We start from the raw sequence: 20,429 nt of genomic DNA on the forward strand, positions 1-20,429 counted from the left end.
AGTCACGCAGCCACCTTCCTCTTTTAATGCCTTTTCTTCTCTTGGACTGCACTGCTGGCTCTCAGCTAGCAGCATGTGGGATGAGTTCCCACATGGGATGAACTCAAACCCTCTTCCGTAACTCTAAAGCCTGCCTTCAGGGATACAACTGTGAACTGAATGTGAGTAAACTTCTTATTACTTTTAAAAGAAGACTGTTGTGTCTTTATTCTTTTAGGAGGGAATCAAAGGGGTCTTACCAGGAATATACTCTCATCTGGGCATGCCAAATTGGATTGCTTAATCAGATCCTGAAGCTGAGGCTCCAATACTTTGGCCACCTCATGAGAAGAGAAGACTCCCTGGAAAAGACCCTGATGTTGGGAAAGATGGAGGGCGCAAGGAGAAGGGGACGACAGAGGACGAGATGGTGGGACAGTGTTCTCAAAGCTACTGGCATGAGTTTGACCAAACTGCGGGAGGCAGTGGAAGACAGGAGTGCCTGGCATGCTCTGGTCCAGGGCGTCACGACTAAACAACAACAAGGAATCTGCAACTAGCTTCCTGCTGTGTAAAGAGGGGAATGGACTCTTCTGTGTGAATAAACTCACAAGCATGAGTTAGGAAGGACAATATTTAATCAATATATCCTCTCCTGCTACCCACAACATTCCAACATTTTCCAGAGGGGAAGCAGAACTGTGTTGGTTGGTTTATCCATTTATGAAATCAGTATTTGGGAAGCCATCATGCCTCTTGGCACTTCTCCGAGACTCTCCCATCACGATGAGCATGGACTGGTTTTCCCAATCCTCAGAACAAAACCTAAGCGTTGCCCTGCTGGATCCGACCTCACTAGCCCTCCCTAATTCCCAGGGGTTTGGTCTGCGGGTATGTGTGGGCACTACTTTGCTGAAGGTAGGCAGGTCTGGCCAGTGCCTGGTTGAGACCACCTGGAAATGCCTCATCCATGCCTCCTTGGGTTCCATGACGGAAGGAAGGCGAGATATAAATATAAGAACATAATCAACCAATCTGGACTAGACCCACCTCCTAAAGGTCCACAAGAGCATCTTCAGTCCAGTTCTGTGTTGCCAAGAGTGGCCAGCTGGATACACCTGAGAAACTCAGAGTCAGGGCTTGAGGCCAATGGCCACCTGTCCCAGCTAAGTAGAACTTGAAGGTAGACTGCCTCTATGATGGTGTGGAGGCTCCACAGGTCTCCTCAGAGGAGCTACATTCAGTGACATCCTGAACGTACTGCTTTGATAAGCAGAACTCGCACCGTTACACGTGCCACATCAAACCTTTCCTGCATTTGTAAGAAGCTGGTCTTTCAGTGCGGCAGCATCTACACTTCAGAATTCCCTTCCCACTGACATAAAGCTGGAACGTTCCCTGCACTCTTTTGGGCACCTGCTGAAAACGTTTTTCTTTGGACAAGTCTGTCCAGACGTTTAGCAAGTGGATGAGAGTTTTAATCTGTTTATATATTTAATTTAACTTTCTGAAAGTTTTAAATTATTGTTGTTAATTCTTCTAATGGAAAGTTTTATTATTTTATCTTTCTGTAAACACTTTGAAGTGTGTGTGTGTGTGTGTGTGTGTGTGTGTGTTTTACAACCAAACAGTCTACACATTTCATGAGATAAATAAATAAATTGCATCCTGAAAATTGGGGCTAGGCCACAAAATTCATTAAAAAGAACAGAATAAAACACACATGCCAAATCCATACCATCTCCAGTTAGGATCACACCCATTCCAGCACTGGGCACCAAATGCCAAGTGTTATGTTGCTTCCTGCAAATGCTTTGACAGAGGATTTCCAAAATTGCCAGAACGTCTGATGGGTCCGCTATGTGGATGGGGCAAAAGGAATAGAAGGGGGCTCTCAGCAGACTGGAGAAATAGGATAGGAGGACAGGAGCCAATTTTTATAGTCTTGGTGCCCAAGTGGTTGTTCTTTATAAGTTAACACTGAACCTTTGAAGCTGGGACACTGGAGCAGAAGAGTAGCAGAACCCCACAACCCAATGCTATCAGGAGACAGAGTGAACAACACACACCAGCGGAAGCTTCTGATCAGCCATCAAGGGCAGCTCCTGGCACCGCAGTAGCCTAACCTGCACCCCGGAGATGGACAGCTGCCACTTGTTCGGACATGGAAAAGAGTCACAGCTGCCTCATCACCGGAGGGGCAACTCACACAAAAAAGCGCCCCCCTGCCCATCGCAACAATCTGGAGGTCTAGATCTCACAGTTCGTCTCACAGCTAAGCTGATTTTAATTTAACAGGATTGCCTATGTCAAGAGGAATTTGCTTTCGCTTCATTCAAAATGTGTGGCAAACATTCTTACAACTCATGAACTGCATACCAAAATGACCACGTGGTTGATATCCCAAAGGGGGACACGATTCCCTTCAGCTCTCTCTGCCTCCTACCTGACTCCCTCTTCCTCCTCTCTCCCCACCCTAGCCCATTTTTCCTGGAGTCCCCAAGCAACTCTCATGTCCATCTTAATCCCCCCTCTGAAAGTCCCCCCTTTCATCAGGTATTATTTGGGTTCCTTCCAACTCTACATTTCTATGATTCTTCAGCAGCTGGGACAGGCATCTTTGGGGACATTCCCCCAGTGGCATAGCGTGGGGGGTGCAGGGGGGGCCGGCCGCACCGGGCGCAACATCTGGGGGGGGCGGCGCTCGCACTCGCAGCTCTCTGCCCCTACCTGACTCACTCACTCTCTCTCACTGCAGTGCTGGCTGTGCGAATCTGATCCGAGCCGCCGGGTCGCCGCCCACTGTGGAGGGGAGGGTGCCAGGCGTGCGGTGCGGAGAGAGAGCGAGGGACTATCTGGGGGAGGGACAGTGCAGCGGGGGGGGGGCGTAAATTACTTGCCTTGCCCCGGGTTAGGGGGCGCAAATTACTTGCCTTGCCCCGGGTGCTGACAACCCACGCTACGCCACTGCATTCCCCTGCTCCCTTCTGGCTCTCAGCCTCTTTGTCCAATTCAGCATGAAGCATCTCCTTCTATTCTTTCCCGTCCCACTGGTAAAGGTAAAGGGACCCCTGACCATTAGGTCCAGTCGTGACCGACTCCGGGGTTGCGGCACTCATCTCGCTTTATTGGCCGAGGGAGCCGGCGTACAGCTTCCGGGTCATGTGGCCAGCATGACTAAGCCGCTTCTAGCGAACCAGAGCAGCGCACGGAAACACCGTTTACCTTCCCGCCAGAGCGGTACCTATTTATCTACTTGCACTTTACGTGCTTTTGAACTGCTAGGTTGGCAGGAGCAGGGACCAAGCAACGGGAGCTCACCCCGTCGCGGGGATTCGAACCGCCCACCCCTGCGACTGGTACCAGACAGCTGATCTCCTCGGGCATTTGGGCCTTACCCTGAGCCCCAGGAGGGAGCTGCTCTCCGAAATGCAGATGGCCTGTAAAACATCCCTTTCCTTTGCCAGGAGAATCACAGGAAACCTCCCAGCTTCCACTGAGCATGGGCTCCAGGAACAAGTAGCTCGAAAGCTCAAGGAGTTTAGAAAGAGGAGCATCTCTCACCAAAGTAAACAAACACCAAGACCAACATGAAAACAAACTGCCAGGCACATTAGTACCAGGGGACCAGCTAATAATAATTTTTATTTATACCCCGCCCTCCCCAGCCAAGACCGGGCTCTGGGCGGCTAACACCAAATATAAAAACAATTGATTGAAATACAGCTTAAAAAAACAAGATTAAAATACAACATTAAAACGAAGCCTCATTTCATTGGAAAAACTCAATCAAAAACTTTTCTGGGGATAAAAACGTCAAGTCTTCACCAAGGCTAACTATCCAGACTGGTCCTACATAGGCCAGAAAAAAGCCAAGGAAGTCCCCAAAAGGAGTTCCAACACAGAAGGAGAAAGGAAAAAGGAAAGAGGGAGAGGGAATCAAGTTGATTCCAAGCCAAAGGCCAGGCGGATCAACTAGGGAGTGAGTTGGGCCAGTAGATGGCATGGGGGGGGGGGAGGAGGTGTGCTAAAGGATGAAAAGGAAGTTGCAGAAAGGCTGGATTAATTATCTACATCCTATGTTAGTCACCTTCCCCCCTAAAGCCCCAAATGTAACACAAGAACGTAAGAAGAGCCTGATGTATCATGTCAATGGCCCACCTAGGCCAGCATCCAGTTTTCACAGTTGGCAAAGAGATGCCACTTCTGGGAAACCCACAAGCGGCAGGACCCAAGCACAAGATCCCTCTTCCATCCTGTGGTTTTCAGCAACTGGTAGACAGAAGCACTGCTGCCTCCCTTAGGTGCCAACTCCCTGGGGCCCTGGGTGCCCAAGCACCCACACAATTTCCCATGAAGGGGCTGGACACCCACAATTTTTGGTGCCAGGGCCATGTACACTGCATGGCACCCACTGCCTTGGGCACCCATGGTCACGGGATCAAGTGCTGCCTCCAACAATCCTTTCCTTCCAAAGGAGTTTCCAAAGGACCCAATGTGGTATAGTGGTTAAGAGAAGTGGACTCGTAATCTGGTGAACTGGGTTCGATTCCACGCTCCTCCACATGCAGCTGCTGGGCTAGTCACACTTCTTTGAAGTCTCTCAGCCTCACTCACCTCACAGTGTTCGTTGTGGGGGAGGAAGGGAAAGGAGATTGTTAGCCACTTTGAGACTCCTTAAAGGTAAAGGTAAAGGGACCCCTGACCATTAGGTCCAGTAGTGACCGACTCCGGGGTTGCGGCGCTCATCTCGCTTTATTGGCTGAGGGAGCCGGCGTACAGCTTCTGGGTCATGTGGCCAGCATGACTAAGCCACTTCTGGCAAACCAGAGCAGCGCACGGAAACGCTGTTTAACTTCCCACCGGAGCGGTACCTATTTATCTACTTGCACTTTGACGTGCTTTCAAACTGCTAGGTGGGCAGGAGCAGGGACCGAGCAACGGGAGCTCACCCTGTCGCAGGGATTCGAACCGCCGACCTTCTGATCAGCAAGTCCTAGGCTCTGTAGTTTAACCCACAGCGCCACCCTTGTCAGTAAACATGTGGATAATGGTGGCCGCCAAACAGATCTGGTGCTGCGCAGGCGTGAAATGGCACGCCTGAGGTTTTCCACTGGCACCCCATAAAGACTGTGAGTCTTCCCCCACTTGCAGCCCCCTTGCCATGCGGTGAGGAAAGGGATTACCTCTCCTCCCCACCCCCCAAAAGTACATACTGCTGAAGGAAAAAGTTGGGAAGAAGAGGAGGGGTCTTCTGTGGCTGTGAGAGAGTCACTTGGCAGCGGCACAAGAATTGCTTAGGAATGGGGAGACCCAAGGAAGCAGAATGTTGCCGGGCTCAGGACTTTCCCCACTCAGCACAAACTAAGGAATTTGCTCCCACAAGCAATGACGCCGTGATGGCTTCCAGCTTGGCTGACCTTAAAGGGAATTTAGGCAGATTGGTGGAGGACAAGGCGGTGGATGACCACTAGCTGTGATGGCTATGCTCTATCTCCAGTAGGTGGGGGAGGGGGCTATGGACACCCACGCCTTCCTGATGGAAGTGGAAGTATCCCATCCCCCTCATAAAATTTCCCTAGTGTGGGAATCAGGAGCGTGGTCAGGATGCCCCTTAGCGGACTGTGAGTGGGGCCTTGCATGCCACTCTTTCTCTCTTTTAATCACAGCCAACGGCACAGAATCATAGATTCACAGAACTGTGGACTTGGAAGGGACCCAAAGGGTCATCTAGTCCAACCCCCTCAGCTTTGTCCCCCTTGACAATTTCCCGCACCAAAGAGCAGGTGGGATATTCAGTCTGGAGCAGGAAAAAGGACCTAGAGGTCTCTGCTGCTGCTCTACAGCCCATTTCCAGGATCTGGGGCAGTGGCGTAGCATGGGGGGTGCAGGGGGGCCTGGCGGCACCGGGCGCAACATCTGGGGGTTAGGGTTAGGGGGTGCAAATCCACGGGTTAGGGGGTGCAAATTACTTGCCTTGCCCCGGGTGCTGACAACCCACGCTATGCCACTGATCTGGGGCCCCGATTCAGCAGGAAAGTCTCAAGCTGGCCCAGGTGGGCTAAGTGAGTTTGCTTCCTCTGCCCCACCCTCCCAGCCTCAAAACATTCTGGGCTCACTTCCCGCCCCCCTGGCGCCCCTCTTTTTCTTCCTTGCACTGTTTGTGGTTCTAACAAAGGAGCTCCTGAGCTTGGCGGGCGGGGGCTTAGAGCCACAGGGGCGCACCGGAAGTTGCCTTGGGCAGTCAGATCAATGGCCCACCTAGCCACATACAGCCCACACTGACTGGCAGCCAAAGCTGTGTCAGAGTTGCAGGTAGGGATCTCATGTTGCGGACAAAACGGGGGGCCTTTTACACCGCTTCTCCCCTGAAAGTAAAGGAAGAACGACGAGTGGGACAGATACGTGGAAGACTTTAATTTCCATCGGAGGCAACTCGGGCATTAACGACCCCGCGTCCCAGTCACGCCGTTTGCGCGCCGGGGAGGGGAGGCGGGTGCAGCGGCGTGTGTGGTCCCGCTCCGGAATCGCCGCCCGGGGATCGCCTCTTGCAAACCGCGGAGGGCAACGCTGGCAGGGGCGGCCGAAGGCGCCGCAGCCGTCGAGGGAGGCTTTGCAAGGCGAATTACGCGCTCGGCGGCTCCCGCGCCAATAAAAGCTCCTTTTCAAACTTTAGACGCCGGAGGCTGCCACGCCCGTCGGAGCTCTAGGCAACTCTCGGGGGGACCCCCGGGGACGTCCAGTCCGGGAGAGGCTGGCCTGCCAGCCTGCCACCCGTTAGCTCGGCTGCTCCCGATCCCTTCTTAGCTTTTACCAGGGAGCAGGGACTAGGCCCAACCCCAAAACACCTCGCGGAGGGGCCTGGACGGGAGCGAGGCCAGTCCTCTCGAGGAGACTCGGGCTGGAACTTGGAAAAGGTCGTCGGAGCCAAATTTGTACCCTGGCGAACCCCAGCGGACGACCCTGCCTCGGATACTCAGCTGCCAACTTTTTTTGGCCGGACTCCCGTGCCTTTAACAACAGCCCGACGGTGTCCGATTCGCGCCGTCAAGCAGCGCTTCCTATCCCCCGGAGTCCCGACCGCCATCCCGGCATCTGTGTTCGTGCGCGCAGTTCCAGCTCGACGTGTGGCACAGGAGCCGCGCCGGAAAAAAGTTGGCAACCCTGCTTAATCTGGTTGGTTAGAAGCCGAGACTGGCGCTCTTGGCCTCGCCCTTCCCTGGCTGTGAGGAACAACAAGGCAGAGTCCGCCGGGGGTGCCTTATGCAGCACCCCCCGGAAAGGAGCAGCTCAGCTCGGCCTAGCCTGGGCGACGCTTCCCAAGCCGCCTCCCGCTCGACGGCCGCCAAAATTAGTCTAATTACGCAGTAGATGCAACGAAAGGAAGGAGCGGTTCCTAGCTAGCTTGGGGAGGAAAGGGGGCTCAGGCCGGACTGGCTTATTTGCCCCCCCCCGCCCTGCCTTCGAGAGGTCTACGACAGACAAAAACCCAACAGGTGTACCCCCAACTGCCTCCGTAGAAAGTCGCCACTTACCAGCCCGGGCGAGCGAGGCTGCTGCTTGCAAGGACTGCGCGGGCAGCGCCGAGCACCCGACGCCGAAGGCTGCCGCTCCGAGGGCGCGCGCGTTGTGTGCCTGGGAGCCTCCGCCCGCCGCCGGGGAAGCAGCCAGCCAGCGAGCGGAGCGTCGTGACGAAGCACCAGCGGGCCGCGCCCGGCTGGAGGAGGAGGCCTGCGGGGAGAGACGGGGGCCGCCAGGGGCCGGGCCGCCTCTCTGGGCCGGAGGATCTGGCCCTGCACTTGCCTCGCCTAGCTGGGGAGGCTCTAGAGCTGCCAGCCCGCGCTGGGTTTGGACCCCCGCCTCAGCCCCGCACATACTGCCCCTGTCTTTGACGGGCGCCCAACAGGTGCAGCGCTGCACCTGTTTCGGAGGTTGACGCCCTCCAGGCCATGACTTATCTGCCCCCACCGCATCCCCATGAGCTGGCAGTCATGGTGACACCTTCCCCACCCGGCGCCCAAAGGTGCTTCAATCCCCCCCACAAGAGGGGCTTGGAGCCCCCGCCTTCGAGGCCAGCCCTGCCCGCGCACTCCTGCGCTCCCTCGCCCAGGTAGTTTGAAGAAAGCTCCCCCTACTCCATTCAACTGCTTTCGCAGCTACACCCTGCTCGCGCTCTGCCCCTTCCCCAAATGGCTCAGTGGCGCCCCCTACAGACCCTGCGCCGGAACCCTCCCCGCAGGGAAGGCCGAGAGATCCGACGCAGCAATCGCTTCCGCGCTCAGGCTCAGTCCCGGGCTGTTGCCTCGGCAGGGTCTCTACTTCATCCCCGAGAGGCTTCTCCATCCTACAAGGACCACCGCGCCAGGTGGAGGGTGGGCAGCTGGGGGACGGGACGGACCACCGGAGAGCCCCATTTAAAAGGCCCAAGGCGGGGGAGGGGACTTCAGTCCAGGCTGGACAGACCCTCCCGGAAAGGGCTTCTCGGAGCGCCCCTACGAGGAAGCAGCCGGCGACCCAGCTCGGATTGAGTCCATTTCCATAGACCGATTCCACGCGACGCCAGTCCTGGGGGGTCCCATGCAACCCCCCCCCCCGCAAAGCAGCAGGGCCGGCGGGCAGCCTCGGCTTCCCCTGGACGTGGAGCTGCTCCTGGCGGGAGCTCCGGGTACCGGGAGCCAAAGGCCAGGGCGATGCCTCCTCGCGCGCCCTAGCGCCTCGCCCCGGTGCCAGGCGCTTGGATGCCCTTGGCCGGGGCGGTGGCGCAGCCTCGCCCTGCCAGGCAGCAATAGGCGTCCTCTGGAGCCGGGCAGAGCTCGGGCCCAGCCGGCCGCCCCACCTGCGCCGCGCCTGGCCCGCCGGCCTCTGCCCGCCCTTGGAGCGGTTCGCCTACCTTCAGAGGCGCGACGCGGGCCCGGCGGCGGGCGGGGCGCTGGTCCTTCCCGGCGGCGGCGCCATCCTCGTTGCTGCTGCTGCTGCTGCCTCCCGCATCTCTCGCCTGGCGCTGCGCGTTGCCAGCGCGACCGCCCGGCCGCCTCCCGCAGCAACCCGCGTGGGGAGGAGGAGCAGCCGCTGCTGCTGCCGCTGCGCAAGGCGGGGGAAGAGGCGAGCGGCAGCCCCCTCCTCCTCCTCTCGCCGGGCAGACGTCCTGGGGGGCCGCGGGGCCGGCCGGACAGCGCCGAGCCTCCACCAAAGGCGCCTCCCCAGCGAGACCATCCCTGGAGCCCGGCGCCGGCGTGCGCGCCCGGCACCTTGGAGCTGGGTGATGGCAGCTCGGGGCGCCCGGACCCCGGGCAGGAGCGGAGCTGGCGATCTGCCATAACGCAGAGGGGAGAGGAGGGTCTTCCTGGAGGCACACCTGCACCCCCGGCCCCGCCAAGCCCAGCCCCGTCTCGTCCTTCTCCATGCCCCCTTCGGATGGTCTTTAGACCGGGGAGGGCGCACGTTCCGTGAGCGGGAGGATTAACTCGCCATGGAGCTCGACTGTCCTGCCCCCCAGCGAGGACGAGGGAAAGGGGGCGCTGGAGGAAGCGTCTCCCTCCTTTTGCTCGGTGGCTTCTTGGCATCCCCGGCAGGGCGCGCCACCGGGGCAGCTCCGGCGCACCCGCAGCCACCCGCCCCGAGGACGTTGCCTGCTGCTGCTGGAGCCGCCCTGCGTGGCAAGATGGACGGGCCTGGCCCGGGGGGGGGGGGCAGGCTGATCGCACCCCCCACTGGGCGCAAGCCCTCCCCTGGAAGAGTCGGGGGGCAGCGCAGGGGGGCCGCCAGCGCCTGCCCATCCGAAGGAGGCTGGCCGGCGCCTCTCCGGGGAATTTCGCGTCCTTTGAATTAGCCTGATTGTCTCCGTGCAGCTCGGAGTTTCAGCCTCAAGCGCCTCGATGTTTTGGGGTGGTTTGACCCCCACGTTGCCTCATGGGGCTCATTAGCGTACCGTTATAAGGCGACGGGAGGTTCTGGCAGAAGCGGTGGGCCGCTTTCATCCCTGGCCAAGATGCCCCCCCCCCTCCACGCATCCCCTCCTTGCAAAGAGCCTGCTGCGTAAACGGGCACAACGCAGCAGCAGCAGCCGTCATCAGCAGGCAGCGGGCAGAACTGCAGTGCTCTGGTGCCCTCTGGGGCCTACAGATGGTAGGGCAGCCGATGACTTTTATTTCAGGTGCATCTTCATCATCACAAATACTACTACAATATTTGCATACTGCCACCGTTTTCTCCAAGGAACTCATGACAGAAGATACAGGCATGTGCAGTACAGAGGTAGCAAGTTTCCCCCTTCCGCTGTCATGTTAGATAGAAACTGCAGGTACTCAGGATCTAGACACATCAAAGAAATGTTTTAGTTAAAGGTGTTTTAAACTTTGTATGAGAAATCAGGTTAGCAAAAACGAAACTTCACGGAGCCATCTGGTGTCACAGTGTTAGAAGGAATTTTAATAAGTTAATGTTGTACTGTATTTTAATCTTGCTTTTAAGTTGTATTCATTCAACTTGTTTTTATTATTGGTTGTTAGCCGCCCTGAGCCCGGCCTTGGCTGGGGAGTGTGGGGTATAAATAAAATTTATTATTATAATTATTATTATTATTAACAACACATGTAAAGTGCTTTTTCTTTGCCAATGTAGCTGAACTTTTGGAACTCACTGACACAAGACGGGATGGTGGCTAGCGGCTTAGATGGCTATCAAAGGGGATTGGATGAATGCGAGGAGGAGGAGGAGGCTACCAAAGGCAACCAGTCAGGATGTCTATATGGAACCTCCAGCATCAGAGGCAGTGTACCACTGAATATCACCTGCTAGAGAACAGAAGCTGCAGAAGACTTCTCCCCTGCTGGTGAGCTTCCTGGAGGCATCCAACTGCCCCCTGTTTTCAACTATACCTACAGGTGTAACAAGAAAAGGCAGGTGGCTCACAACTTGAAGCTCTTGCCTGGATAGCAGAAGGCTTGTGGCCCTTTGCTCTGGGGTTGGAGGGGCTGCCGCAGCAGCATCTCTGTACCTCGGCCCCCATGTGTTGTTGTTGTTGTTTAGTCATTTAGTCGTGCCCTACTCTTCGTGACCCCATGGACCAGAGCACACCAGGCACTCCTGTCTTCCACTGCCTCCCGCAGTTTGGTCAAACTCATGCTGGTAGCTTCAAGAACACTGTCCAACCACCTCGTCCTCTGTTGTCCCCTTCTCCTTGTGTCCTCCATCTTTCCCAACATCAGGGTCTTTTCCAGGGAGTCTTCTCTTCTCATGAGGTGGCCAAAGTCTTGGAGCCTCAGCTTCAGGATCTGTCCTTCCAGTGAGCCCTCAGGGCTGATTTCCTTCAGAATGGAGAGGTTTGATCTTCTTGCAGTCCATGGGACTCTCAAGAGTCTCCTCCAGCACCAGAATTCAAAAGCATCAATTCTTTGGCGATCAGCCTTCTTGATGGTCCAGATCTCACTTCCATACATCACTACTGGGAAAACCATAGCTTTAACTATACAGACCTTTGTTGGCAAGGTGATGTCTCTGCTTTTTAAGATGCTGTCTAGGTTTGTCCCTCCCACTGTTACTGGGGCACAATTCCCTTCAGGCCCAGACAACAAGGGCGGGTCTCTCTCAAGTGACTCGCAGGGTCTGGAGGCCACCCAATTCTGTCCAAGCAGAAGAGCTCTGTAGCCACAAAACTCACACTCTGCACTTGCCACAAATCAGTGGTTCCCAAACTACCCCCACGGACCGCTTGAAAACTGCTCAGGGTCTTAGCACCACTGTGCAAGATGTGGTGTGCTTTTTAATTTTTGCTTTTAATTTTATTTCTTATCGTTTGAATACTTTAGAATACCGGTTGTAATACAGGAAAAATACAATATAAGGAGCACACTGCTTGCAAGAGAAAGATCTGGCTGCCCGGGAGTTGTGCTGCCTGTTGCACAGAGCGAAGAATCATAGAACTGCAAGCTAGGAGGAATCCCAAGGGCCATCTAGTCCACCCCGTGAAATGCAGGAACCCAGAGAACAGAGCGCAGATGTTGAATAAAACTGGACAAAAGCAGCCATTGAGATCGAGAGACGGATAAGAGGAGATATGGTACAAAAAGTGAATAAGGAGTGGGCTATCTTTAAGGAAAAGGAATAAGTGAATAAGGAGTGGGCTATCTTTAAGGAATGGGGACGCGGGTGGCGCTGTGGGTAAAAGCCTCAGCGCCTAGGGCTTGCCGATCAAAAGGTCGGCGGTTCGAATCCCCGCGGCGGGGTGCGCTCCCGCTGCTCAGTCCCAGCGCCTGCCAACCTAGCAGTTCGAAAGCACTCTCGGGTGCAAGTAGATAAATAGGGACCGCTTACTAGCAGGAAGGTAAACGGCGTTTCCGTGTGCGGCTCTGGCTCGCCAGAGCAGCGATGTCATGCTGGCCACGTGACCCGGAAGTGTCTCCGGACAGCGCTGGCCCCCGGCCTCTTAAGTGAGATGGGCGCACAACCCTTGAGTCTGTCAAGACTGGCCCGTACGGGCAGGGGTACCTTTACCTTTATCTTTAAGGAATACATCAAAATTTATGTGGAAAAAGTAGAATTTCTGACAGATACTGAGTGAATCCAGAAAATGATTAGATTGAAAGGAGAGTAAAGTTAAGATAAAAGAAGAGATTAAAGAAATAATGAAATGCGTTTAAGCTAGTTGGAAAAATAAAGTAGCGTGAGAAGAACGGCTGGAAGTCAAGTCACTTGGTGGGTGTCCGTATGGGGTAGGTGTGTAGGTATGTTGATATGTATAGTGTACGTAGGTAAAGGTAAAGGGACCCTTGACCATTAAGTCCAGTCACGGATGACTCTGGGGTTGCGGCGCTCATCTCGCTTTGCAGGCCGAGGGAGCCCGCGTTTGTCCGCAGACAGCTTCCAGGTCATGTGGCCAGCATGACTAAGCCGCTTCTGGCAAACTAGAGCAGCGCATGGAAACACCGTTTACCTTCCCGCCGGAGCGGTACCTATTTATCTACTTGCACTTTGACGTGCTTTTGAACTGCTAAGTTGGCAGGAGCAGGGACTGAGCAACGAGAGCTCACCCCGTTGCGGGGATTCGAACCGCCGACCTTCTGATCGGCAAGTCCTAGGCTCTGTGGTTTAACCCACAGCGCCACCCGCGTCCCTCAGTTTCCATAAAGGTAAAGGTACCCCTTCCCGTACGGGCCAGTCGTGTCCGACTCTAGGGTTGTGCGCCCATCTCACTCTATAGGCCGGGGGCCAGCGCTGTCCGAAGACACTTCCAGGTCACGTGGCCAGCGTGACGAAGCTGCACTGGCGAGCCAGCACCAGCGCAGCACACGGAAACGCCGTTTACCTTCCCGCTAGAAAGTGGTACCTATTTATCTACTTGCACTTAGGGGTGTTTTCGAACTGCTAGGTGGGCAGGAGCTGGGACCGAAAGACGGGAGCTCACCCCACCACGGGGATTTGAACCGCCGACCATTCCAGTCCTAGGCACTGAGGTTCTACCCACAGCGCCACCCGCGTCCCTTTTTTTTTTGGCGTCCCTTTTCCCCCCCCCCGGTTTCCATAGACAGGTTCAAAAGAGCCAGGTGCAAAGATGGAACAATAATTTGTTTGGGTATCAAAGAGATCTTAGCAAACACCTTGTTCCAACATTCAGTTATGTACAGTATAGGTAGGTATTATATAATGTAGGATGTTTTGTTATGAAAATTAGTGTGTTGTGCGCAAAGTATTGGAAGACACAAGAGCTACCCACTCTGGAAGAATGGCAGATGAAGCTGATGGACTATATGGAAATGGCGGAAATGACTGGCAGAATCCGAGACCAGGGAGAAGAGTTGATGGAAGAAGATTGGAAAAAATTCAAAGTATATTTACAGAAATATTGCAAAATTAATGAATGTTAGAAGAATATTGGAATGAAGTTACATGGTTTTAGCAGAAGTGTTATTAAGAATTATATGAATATTAATTGTTAATGTGCTAACGTGGAAAATTTAAAGTTAAATTGTGTTAGGATAAATTATAGAACAAAAATTGAGAAAGAGGGAAAGGATTTGTTGAATTAGCTTTTGAATTAGAATACCAAAAAGGGAGGTGCGAGGAAGTCGAGGAAACAAGCATATGAAAGATAATGAATTGAAACTTGGATGTGGTTTTTTTCTTTTCTTTTTTAAATGCTTTAATTTTTTTTCTTGGTGTTTTCTGGTATTGTTTTTTTCTACCTATTTTTGTTGTACTGTTTGTTAAATTTTCACTGTTGCTTTATCTTTTTTCCTTTTTCCTTTTTGTAACTATTAAACTCTTAATAAATATCATTTAAAAAAAGAAAAGAAAATTAGTGTGTTGTGTACGTGCATTGTGTAAATGTATATGTATGTGTTTTATATGTTAATAACAATAATAAAAGGAAACGAAAGACGGAGGGGTGCGCCCATCTTCGGCCACGAATCCAGAGATGCGCCTGAAAGTTGGGGGGGGGGGGCGCCCTTGAAACAAAAGGCGAGGCCGGGCAGGCGACGGATTCCTCAGGATCGCGCAAACCCCGCTCGCCCTGGACGCGCTCAGTTCCCCGCCCCGCTCAGCCGCCAGGGGCCAAGCCCCGCCCCGCGGCCAGGGGCACGCCTCTTCCGCCTGCGCCTAGCCCCGCCCCGCGACCAAGATGGCGGCGCCCGCAGGAGGCGGCCTGGCCGCGCTGGTGAGCGTGCGGAAGAGGGGAAGGGGCGGCCGGGTTGCCATGGCGGCGACGTCGACCCCCCCCCGCCGCTTCCTCACCGCTTCTCTCTCTCTCTCTCTCCCACCTTGCAGGGCGCCCATGAAGCCGCCGCCGCAGCCGCCGCCCTCTCGCTGCCGGCCGAGGCCTACGGGAACGACGTGAGCCAGGGGCCGGGTGGGGAGCGGGGGGCGGGCCGGACCCTCGCGGGGACACGGGGAGCAGCCTGGGACCTCCTCCTCCTCTCTCTTTTTCTCTTTGCAGCCCACCGTGGAGATGATCTGGGCCATGAAGGCCCACCAGCACGCCGAGGTCTACTTCAACGTGAGTCCTATGGGCGGGGGGGGAGGCTCCCTGTCTTGGGGGCCCCTCTGGCTTGCTAGGCCACAGGAGGGGGGAGCCGGCCCTGCCTTTGGAGGTGACAACGAGCCCGACACTGCATTGCCCCTAAATCCGGTTGCCCCCGCTCAGTATTAATTCGTCTTACAGTGGTATCTCTGGTTACGTACTTAATTCATTCATTCCGGGGGTCCGTTCTTAACCTGAAGCACCACTTTAGCTAATGGGGCCTCCTGCTGCTGCTGCGCCGCCGGAGCACGATTTCTGTTCTCATCCTGAAGCAAAGTTCTTAACCTGAAGCACTATTTCTGGGTTAGCGGAGTCTGTAACCTGAAGCGTATGTAACCCGAGGTACCACTGTATTTGTTAATCACCCTTTGCCCTAAGGTCCCAGGGTGGGTTCAAACACAATACAGTGGTACCTCGGGTTACAGACGCTTCAGGTTACAGACTCCGCTAACCCAGAAATATTACCTCGGGTGAAGAACTTTGCTTCAGGATGAGAACAGAAATCGCACAGCGGCAGCCGGAGGCCCCATTAGCTAAAGTGGTACCTCAAGTTAAGAACAGTTTCAGGTTAAGAACGGACCTCCGGAACGAATTAAGTACTTAACCTCAGGTAAAGGTAAAGGTACCCCTGCCCATACAGGCCAGTCTTGACAGACTCTAGGGTTGTGCGCCCATCTCACTCAAGAGGCCGGGGGCCAGCGCTGTCCGGAGACACTTCCGGGTCACGTGGCCAGCGTGACATTGCTTCTCTGGCGAGCCAGAGCCGCACACGGAAACACCGTTTACCTTCCCGCTAGTAAGCGGTCCCTATTTATCTACTTGCACCCAGGGGTGCTTTCGAACTGCTAGGTTGGCAGGCGCTGGGACCGAACAGCGGGAGCGCACCCCGCCGCGGGGATTCGAACCGCCGACCTTTTGATCGGCAAGCCCTAGGCGCTGAGGCTTTTACCCACAGCGCCACCCGCGTCCTTAACTTCAGGTACCACTGTATAAAAGCAACTTCCAAGTATAAAAACAAGGTGAGTTCAAAGAAACATAAGCCTCCAGTGTCAAAAGACAAGGCAAAGAGGTGCCTCCTCCAAGCCCTGGAGGATGACATGGAGGCTCCCAGGTGGAGGAATGGAAAGAGGAGAAGAGTGGGGAAAATATTCTATTTGCTTGCCTAGAGCAGGTTTTAGGCATTTGGGGGCTGGGGGTGGGGAGCTGTGCTTCTGCCTACACAGTGCCTGTGTGTGATCAAGCACATTTATTGCATTTATAACCACCCTTTCTTTCTCCAAGAAACTCAAGGTGGTGCATATGGTTCTTTCCCCCCTCTTTGTTTTAAGCCCCACGTAGGTTAGGTTGCAAGGCAGTGATGGCCCACCCCGAAGCTTTCCCAGTGAGCTTCATGGCTAACAGAGATTTGAACCCTGGTCTCCCAGGTCCCAGTCCTGCAGCAAAGCACACTTTGCTTCGCTGACTTAATTCACTTGAGGGCATCCCCACATCCAGGTAATTGATGTTTGTATGACAGTGGTGCTCTCCAGGTAGTTCAGGAGCAGGTGTTTCTGCTGGCTTTTCAGTTAGCATTGGGTAATATCCTCACAGCAGTGACTGGTTCATTGTATAAATTGAGGGCTAGTTTTTGGCTGGCCTTGGGAGCCCAGCCACTAATTCTGATCACCAGTTTCCCTCCCACTGGGTTAGATAGAATCCAATTGCAAAATATCTCCTCTCTTCCCTGAGGGCTTAATTGATGCTCAGCAAAGGATCTCAGAGTCCCATGGCTGAGGAAGTTATATAAGCTTTCTCTGGTCATAGAAAGATGTGGAGCATGTAGGTGGGGCATCCACCACATTGTGGCCAAGAGCTCCCGTTTCCGCAGGAAAGGGAATATATATCTTTTCTGGTTTAGCCTCCGTGCTCTGGACACCTTGGGCATAAAGCTCCCGGCCACCCCAACCTTAGAGGGCGTTGGGAGCAATACAGGACAACTCTTTCCTAGCCCCACAGCTTCAGCATTTGATGACTTTGGTGTCAATTACATTTGGCAGGATTGCCCACATAATTGTCAAAGCCTCTTGGAGTCTGAGGTCTTGTCACCGAGTCTTTTCCTCCCATGCTTTGTAGGTGCTTTGAGTGTGATCCCTACATCACAAAACTGATGTGCAGAAGGCTTGCTTCAGTCACTTAACGGCCTGGATGAAAGAGTGGTGGTAGCAATCTTGTTTTCTGTTCTTCCCACTTAACCTTGCCTACTTTCCCCATGCGTAGCTCATTTCTTCAGTTGATCCCAAATTCCTGAAACTTACCAAAGCTGACGACCAGATCTACACTGAATTCAGGAAGGACTTTAACCATCTCAAGATTGATGTGCTTGACCCGGAGGATCTTAAATCCGAACCTGCTAAAGAGGTTTGTGCTGCGCGTGAGGCTGGTTGCTCTTGAGACTCTTGCGGGGCAAGAACTAACCAAATGTTCTTCCTCCACAGAAATGGCGTCCATTCTGCTTGCAGTTTGACGGAGTAGTTGAGGACTTTAATTATGGCACACTTCTACGTCTGGATTGCAGTAAAGGTTACACAGAAGAGAACACAGTATTTGGTAAGGCAACTTTTTTCTGCTTTCAGTTGTGCTTCCTCTGGCCAGGTCATAGAGCCATATAGCTGTGGAGTTGGAAGAGATCCCATGAGCCATTTTGGTCCAGCCCCCTGCATGAGGCTGGTGCCTAGAATGGCTTTGCTGGTCAGTCCAAGAGCATCCTTGATTAAGGAAAACACGGCCCCTCCCACTGCACATGCACCCTCCCTCCCAGTCCTTTGCATGTGTTTGCGGGGAAGTATAGGAGTATAGCATTTAGATCAAGGGAAGTAATAGTGCCACTGTATTCTGCTCTGGTCAGACCTCACCTGGAGTACTGTGTCCAGTTCTGGGCACCACAGTTCAAGAAGGACACGGACAAACTGGAACGTGTCCAGAGGAGGGCAACCAAAATGGTCAAAGGCCTGGAAGCGATGCCTTATGAGGAACGGCTAAGGGAGCTGGGCATGTTTAGCCTGGAGAAGAGGAGGTTAAGGGGTGATATGATAGCCATGTTCAAATATATAAAAGGATGTCACATAGAGGAGGGAGAAAGGTTGTTTTCTGCTGCTCCAGAGAAGCGGACACGGAGCAATGGATCCAAATTACAAGAAAGAAGATTCCACCTAAACATTAGGAAGAACTTCCTGACAGTAAGAGCTGTTCGGCAGTGGAATTTTCTGCCAAGGAGTGTGGTGGAGTCTCCTTCTTTGGAGGTCTTTAAGCAGAGGCTTGACAACCATATGTCAGGAGTGCTCTGATGGTGTTTCCTGCTTGGCAGGGGGTTGGACTCGATGGCCCTTGTGGTCTCTTCCAACTCTATGATTCTATGATTCTAAGTGTGGTGTATTAGTTGGAGACTGGAGTGAGATCCCCAAGTGCCATGCCCATCCTAAAGAAAGTTCTCTTCGCAGCAACCAGGATCCAGTTCTTCGCCATTGAAATAGCCCGTAACCGAGAAGGCTACAACAGTGTGGTCTACAACAGTGCCAAGAAAGCCAGCTCAGCCACAGAAGAGGTTAGCTCCGGGTGAGACGTTCTGCTCTCAGAAAGGGCAACACGTTCAGAATGGACAGGGATCATGGCTTTGCACCAGCATCAACTCTAGCCGAGCTGCAGACTGTTCCTGTTTCAAGGCAGAGGTGGAAGAGCCACAGCTGCTGCTGGAATGTTGTTTAAGGTGCCAAAATGATCTAAATAATGGATGAACTGTGACGCATTTGTGGGCTCAGCCAAAGCAACAGACTCTGATAATGTCAAGAGTCCAAATACTATGGAAACGAACTCAACATTAAAAGCTAAAATGAAAAACAGCAGCAGGTGAGTCCTAATTGGTCCCTAGTTTTTGTACCCTCTCTCACTGATTCGCAGAATACAACAAACTTGAAAGCTGTGGGATGATCACAGGTAATCAACACAAACGACCATGTTAAATATGGTTACCAAGCTACAAGTCACACACTCAAAGCTGCTCTGTTTCCTGAGAGGGATATTCACCCACACTATGTAGGATACTGTCGTGTTTCCCCAAAAGCTAATTGGCACCAATGATCTCAGAAAAATCTTGTAGGGTGTTTGTATGCTGTTATATGTCTCTGTCCAGAACAGGGGTTGGCAACCTGTGGCCCATAGGCCACAAGCGGCCCACAGAGGTTGTTTAAACGGTCCACGAGCTGCCCCCGAACTGAGCTGCCCACTCAGTGAGTCCCTGCACGCTGCGCTAAACTGGGGGAGCAGGGACTCGCTTCCACAGCAACGGAAATCGTGCCTGCGCAGACGCGATCTGGCCCACGGAGTGATCTCTGCGGGAGTGAACCAGCCCAGGCGAGGTAAACCTTGCCGATCCCTGGTCTAGAATGAGTCTGCCTGTCGTGTACCTAGGGCACCCACCCTTGCATGTGCCTGAGCCAAAAGAAAAGAAAAAGGCTTCCTCAATATGGGTATTGACAGTTGAGGCTTAAAAGCAGCATGTAAATAAACTTGAATAGCAGCTTTTGTACTGTGTATCTGCTCTAGCCCTGAATGTGAAGGGTTGGCTGTGGAGATAAAAGATGGGTTCAGGGGAGAGCTACAAATCAGGCTTACTACCATATTCCCCTAGGAGCTCCTCTAACTTATCAGAGTATCGAAATATGCAGCATAAAAAAAGGAGTTTGGAGAAGCAGTCCAGTGTTGTCCCCTGCAACAAGCCTGTACCGCACAATTGCATCTTATGTGGGGGTTTGGTTCCAAGGGTTCTGTGTATACCGTATTTTTCGCTCTATAACACGCACCCGACCATAACACGCACGTAGTTTTTAGAGGAGGAAAATCCAGAGGCATGCCACCCGTAGGCATTCCCTCCATAACACGCACATTTCCCCTTACTTTTTACGAGGAAGAAAGTGAGTGTTATGGTGCAAGAAATACGGTATGTAGAAATGTGCGCGCTCAAGCCCTTTGAAGCCACCCCTGCGCAAGCACCCCAGGGCTTCCAGAACTGATGCACACATTAGAGAGCTTTCCTTCCCAAGAAATCCAGAGAGCTCAAAAGCTTTTTTGCACTGTTAAGCGCTATGCCTCGCTTGCAGCTGAAGTTACAAGATTTCAATCAGCGGCCTTCAACTGCATATCATTGAAATTGCACAGATTGAATGCATGCAAGATGTGACCGTACTGTGTTTGCAAATGCTGTGCGTGAGATCCTCTTAACCTGGCTACTTTTGGAGATGGTTATGGTACCGTCGCCTCTCCTCCCGTCCCCCCTCTTGCCCCTCTGCTATATTTTTCCAGCAGCGATGAGGAAGCAAGCAGGTGCTAAGAGGGTTGCCTACTGCTGGCAAGAAGTTACGCTCTTGTTCCCAGGCGCCCGCCTGTTGGCTCACCGCACACT

General features: G+C 53.5%; 2 protein-coding genes across 5 annotated transcripts in view; one reads left to right on the forward strand and one right to left on the reverse strand.

The window, feature by feature from the left end:
• Nucleotides 1-8,980, reverse strand: part of DMTN (dematin actin binding protein) — a 73,674-nt gene extending 64,694 nt beyond the window's left edge. For 3 of the 4 annotated variants that reach the window (XM_083454199.1, XM_083454198.1, XM_083454196.1), the window contains exon 1: nucleotides 8,870-8,980. The gene's annotated coding sequence lies outside the window, so the exon portion shown is untranslated. Of the gene's footprint in view, nucleotides 1-7,514; nucleotides 7,632-8,869 lie in introns of those variants that run through there. The other variant, XM_083454197.1, reaches the window with a different exon arrangement.
• A 5,585-nt stretch (nucleotides 8,981-14,565) lies between these two features.
• PBDC1 (polysaccharide biosynthesis domain containing 1) lies at nucleotides 14,566-18,873 on the forward strand. Its single transcript, XM_083454377.1, has 6 exons — nucleotides 14,566-14,632; nucleotides 14,743-14,808; nucleotides 14,912-14,971; nucleotides 17,252-17,392; nucleotides 17,470-17,581; nucleotides 18,472-18,873. Exons 1-6 carry the CDS (start codon nucleotides 14,597-14,599, stop codon nucleotides 18,588-18,590), a joined length of 534 nt encoding a protein of 177 aa, XP_083310503.1. The 5' UTR covers nucleotides 14,566-14,596; the 3' UTR covers nucleotides 18,591-18,873.
• The last annotated feature ends 1,556 nt before the right edge of the window (nucleotides 18,874-20,429 follow it).

Source organism: Podarcis tiliguerta, assembly GCF_965153285.1.
Source record: "Podarcis tiliguerta genome assembly, chromosome: 8".
Lineage (NCBI taxonomy): Eukaryota > Metazoa > Chordata > Lepidosauria > Squamata > Lacertidae > Podarcis > Podarcis tiliguerta.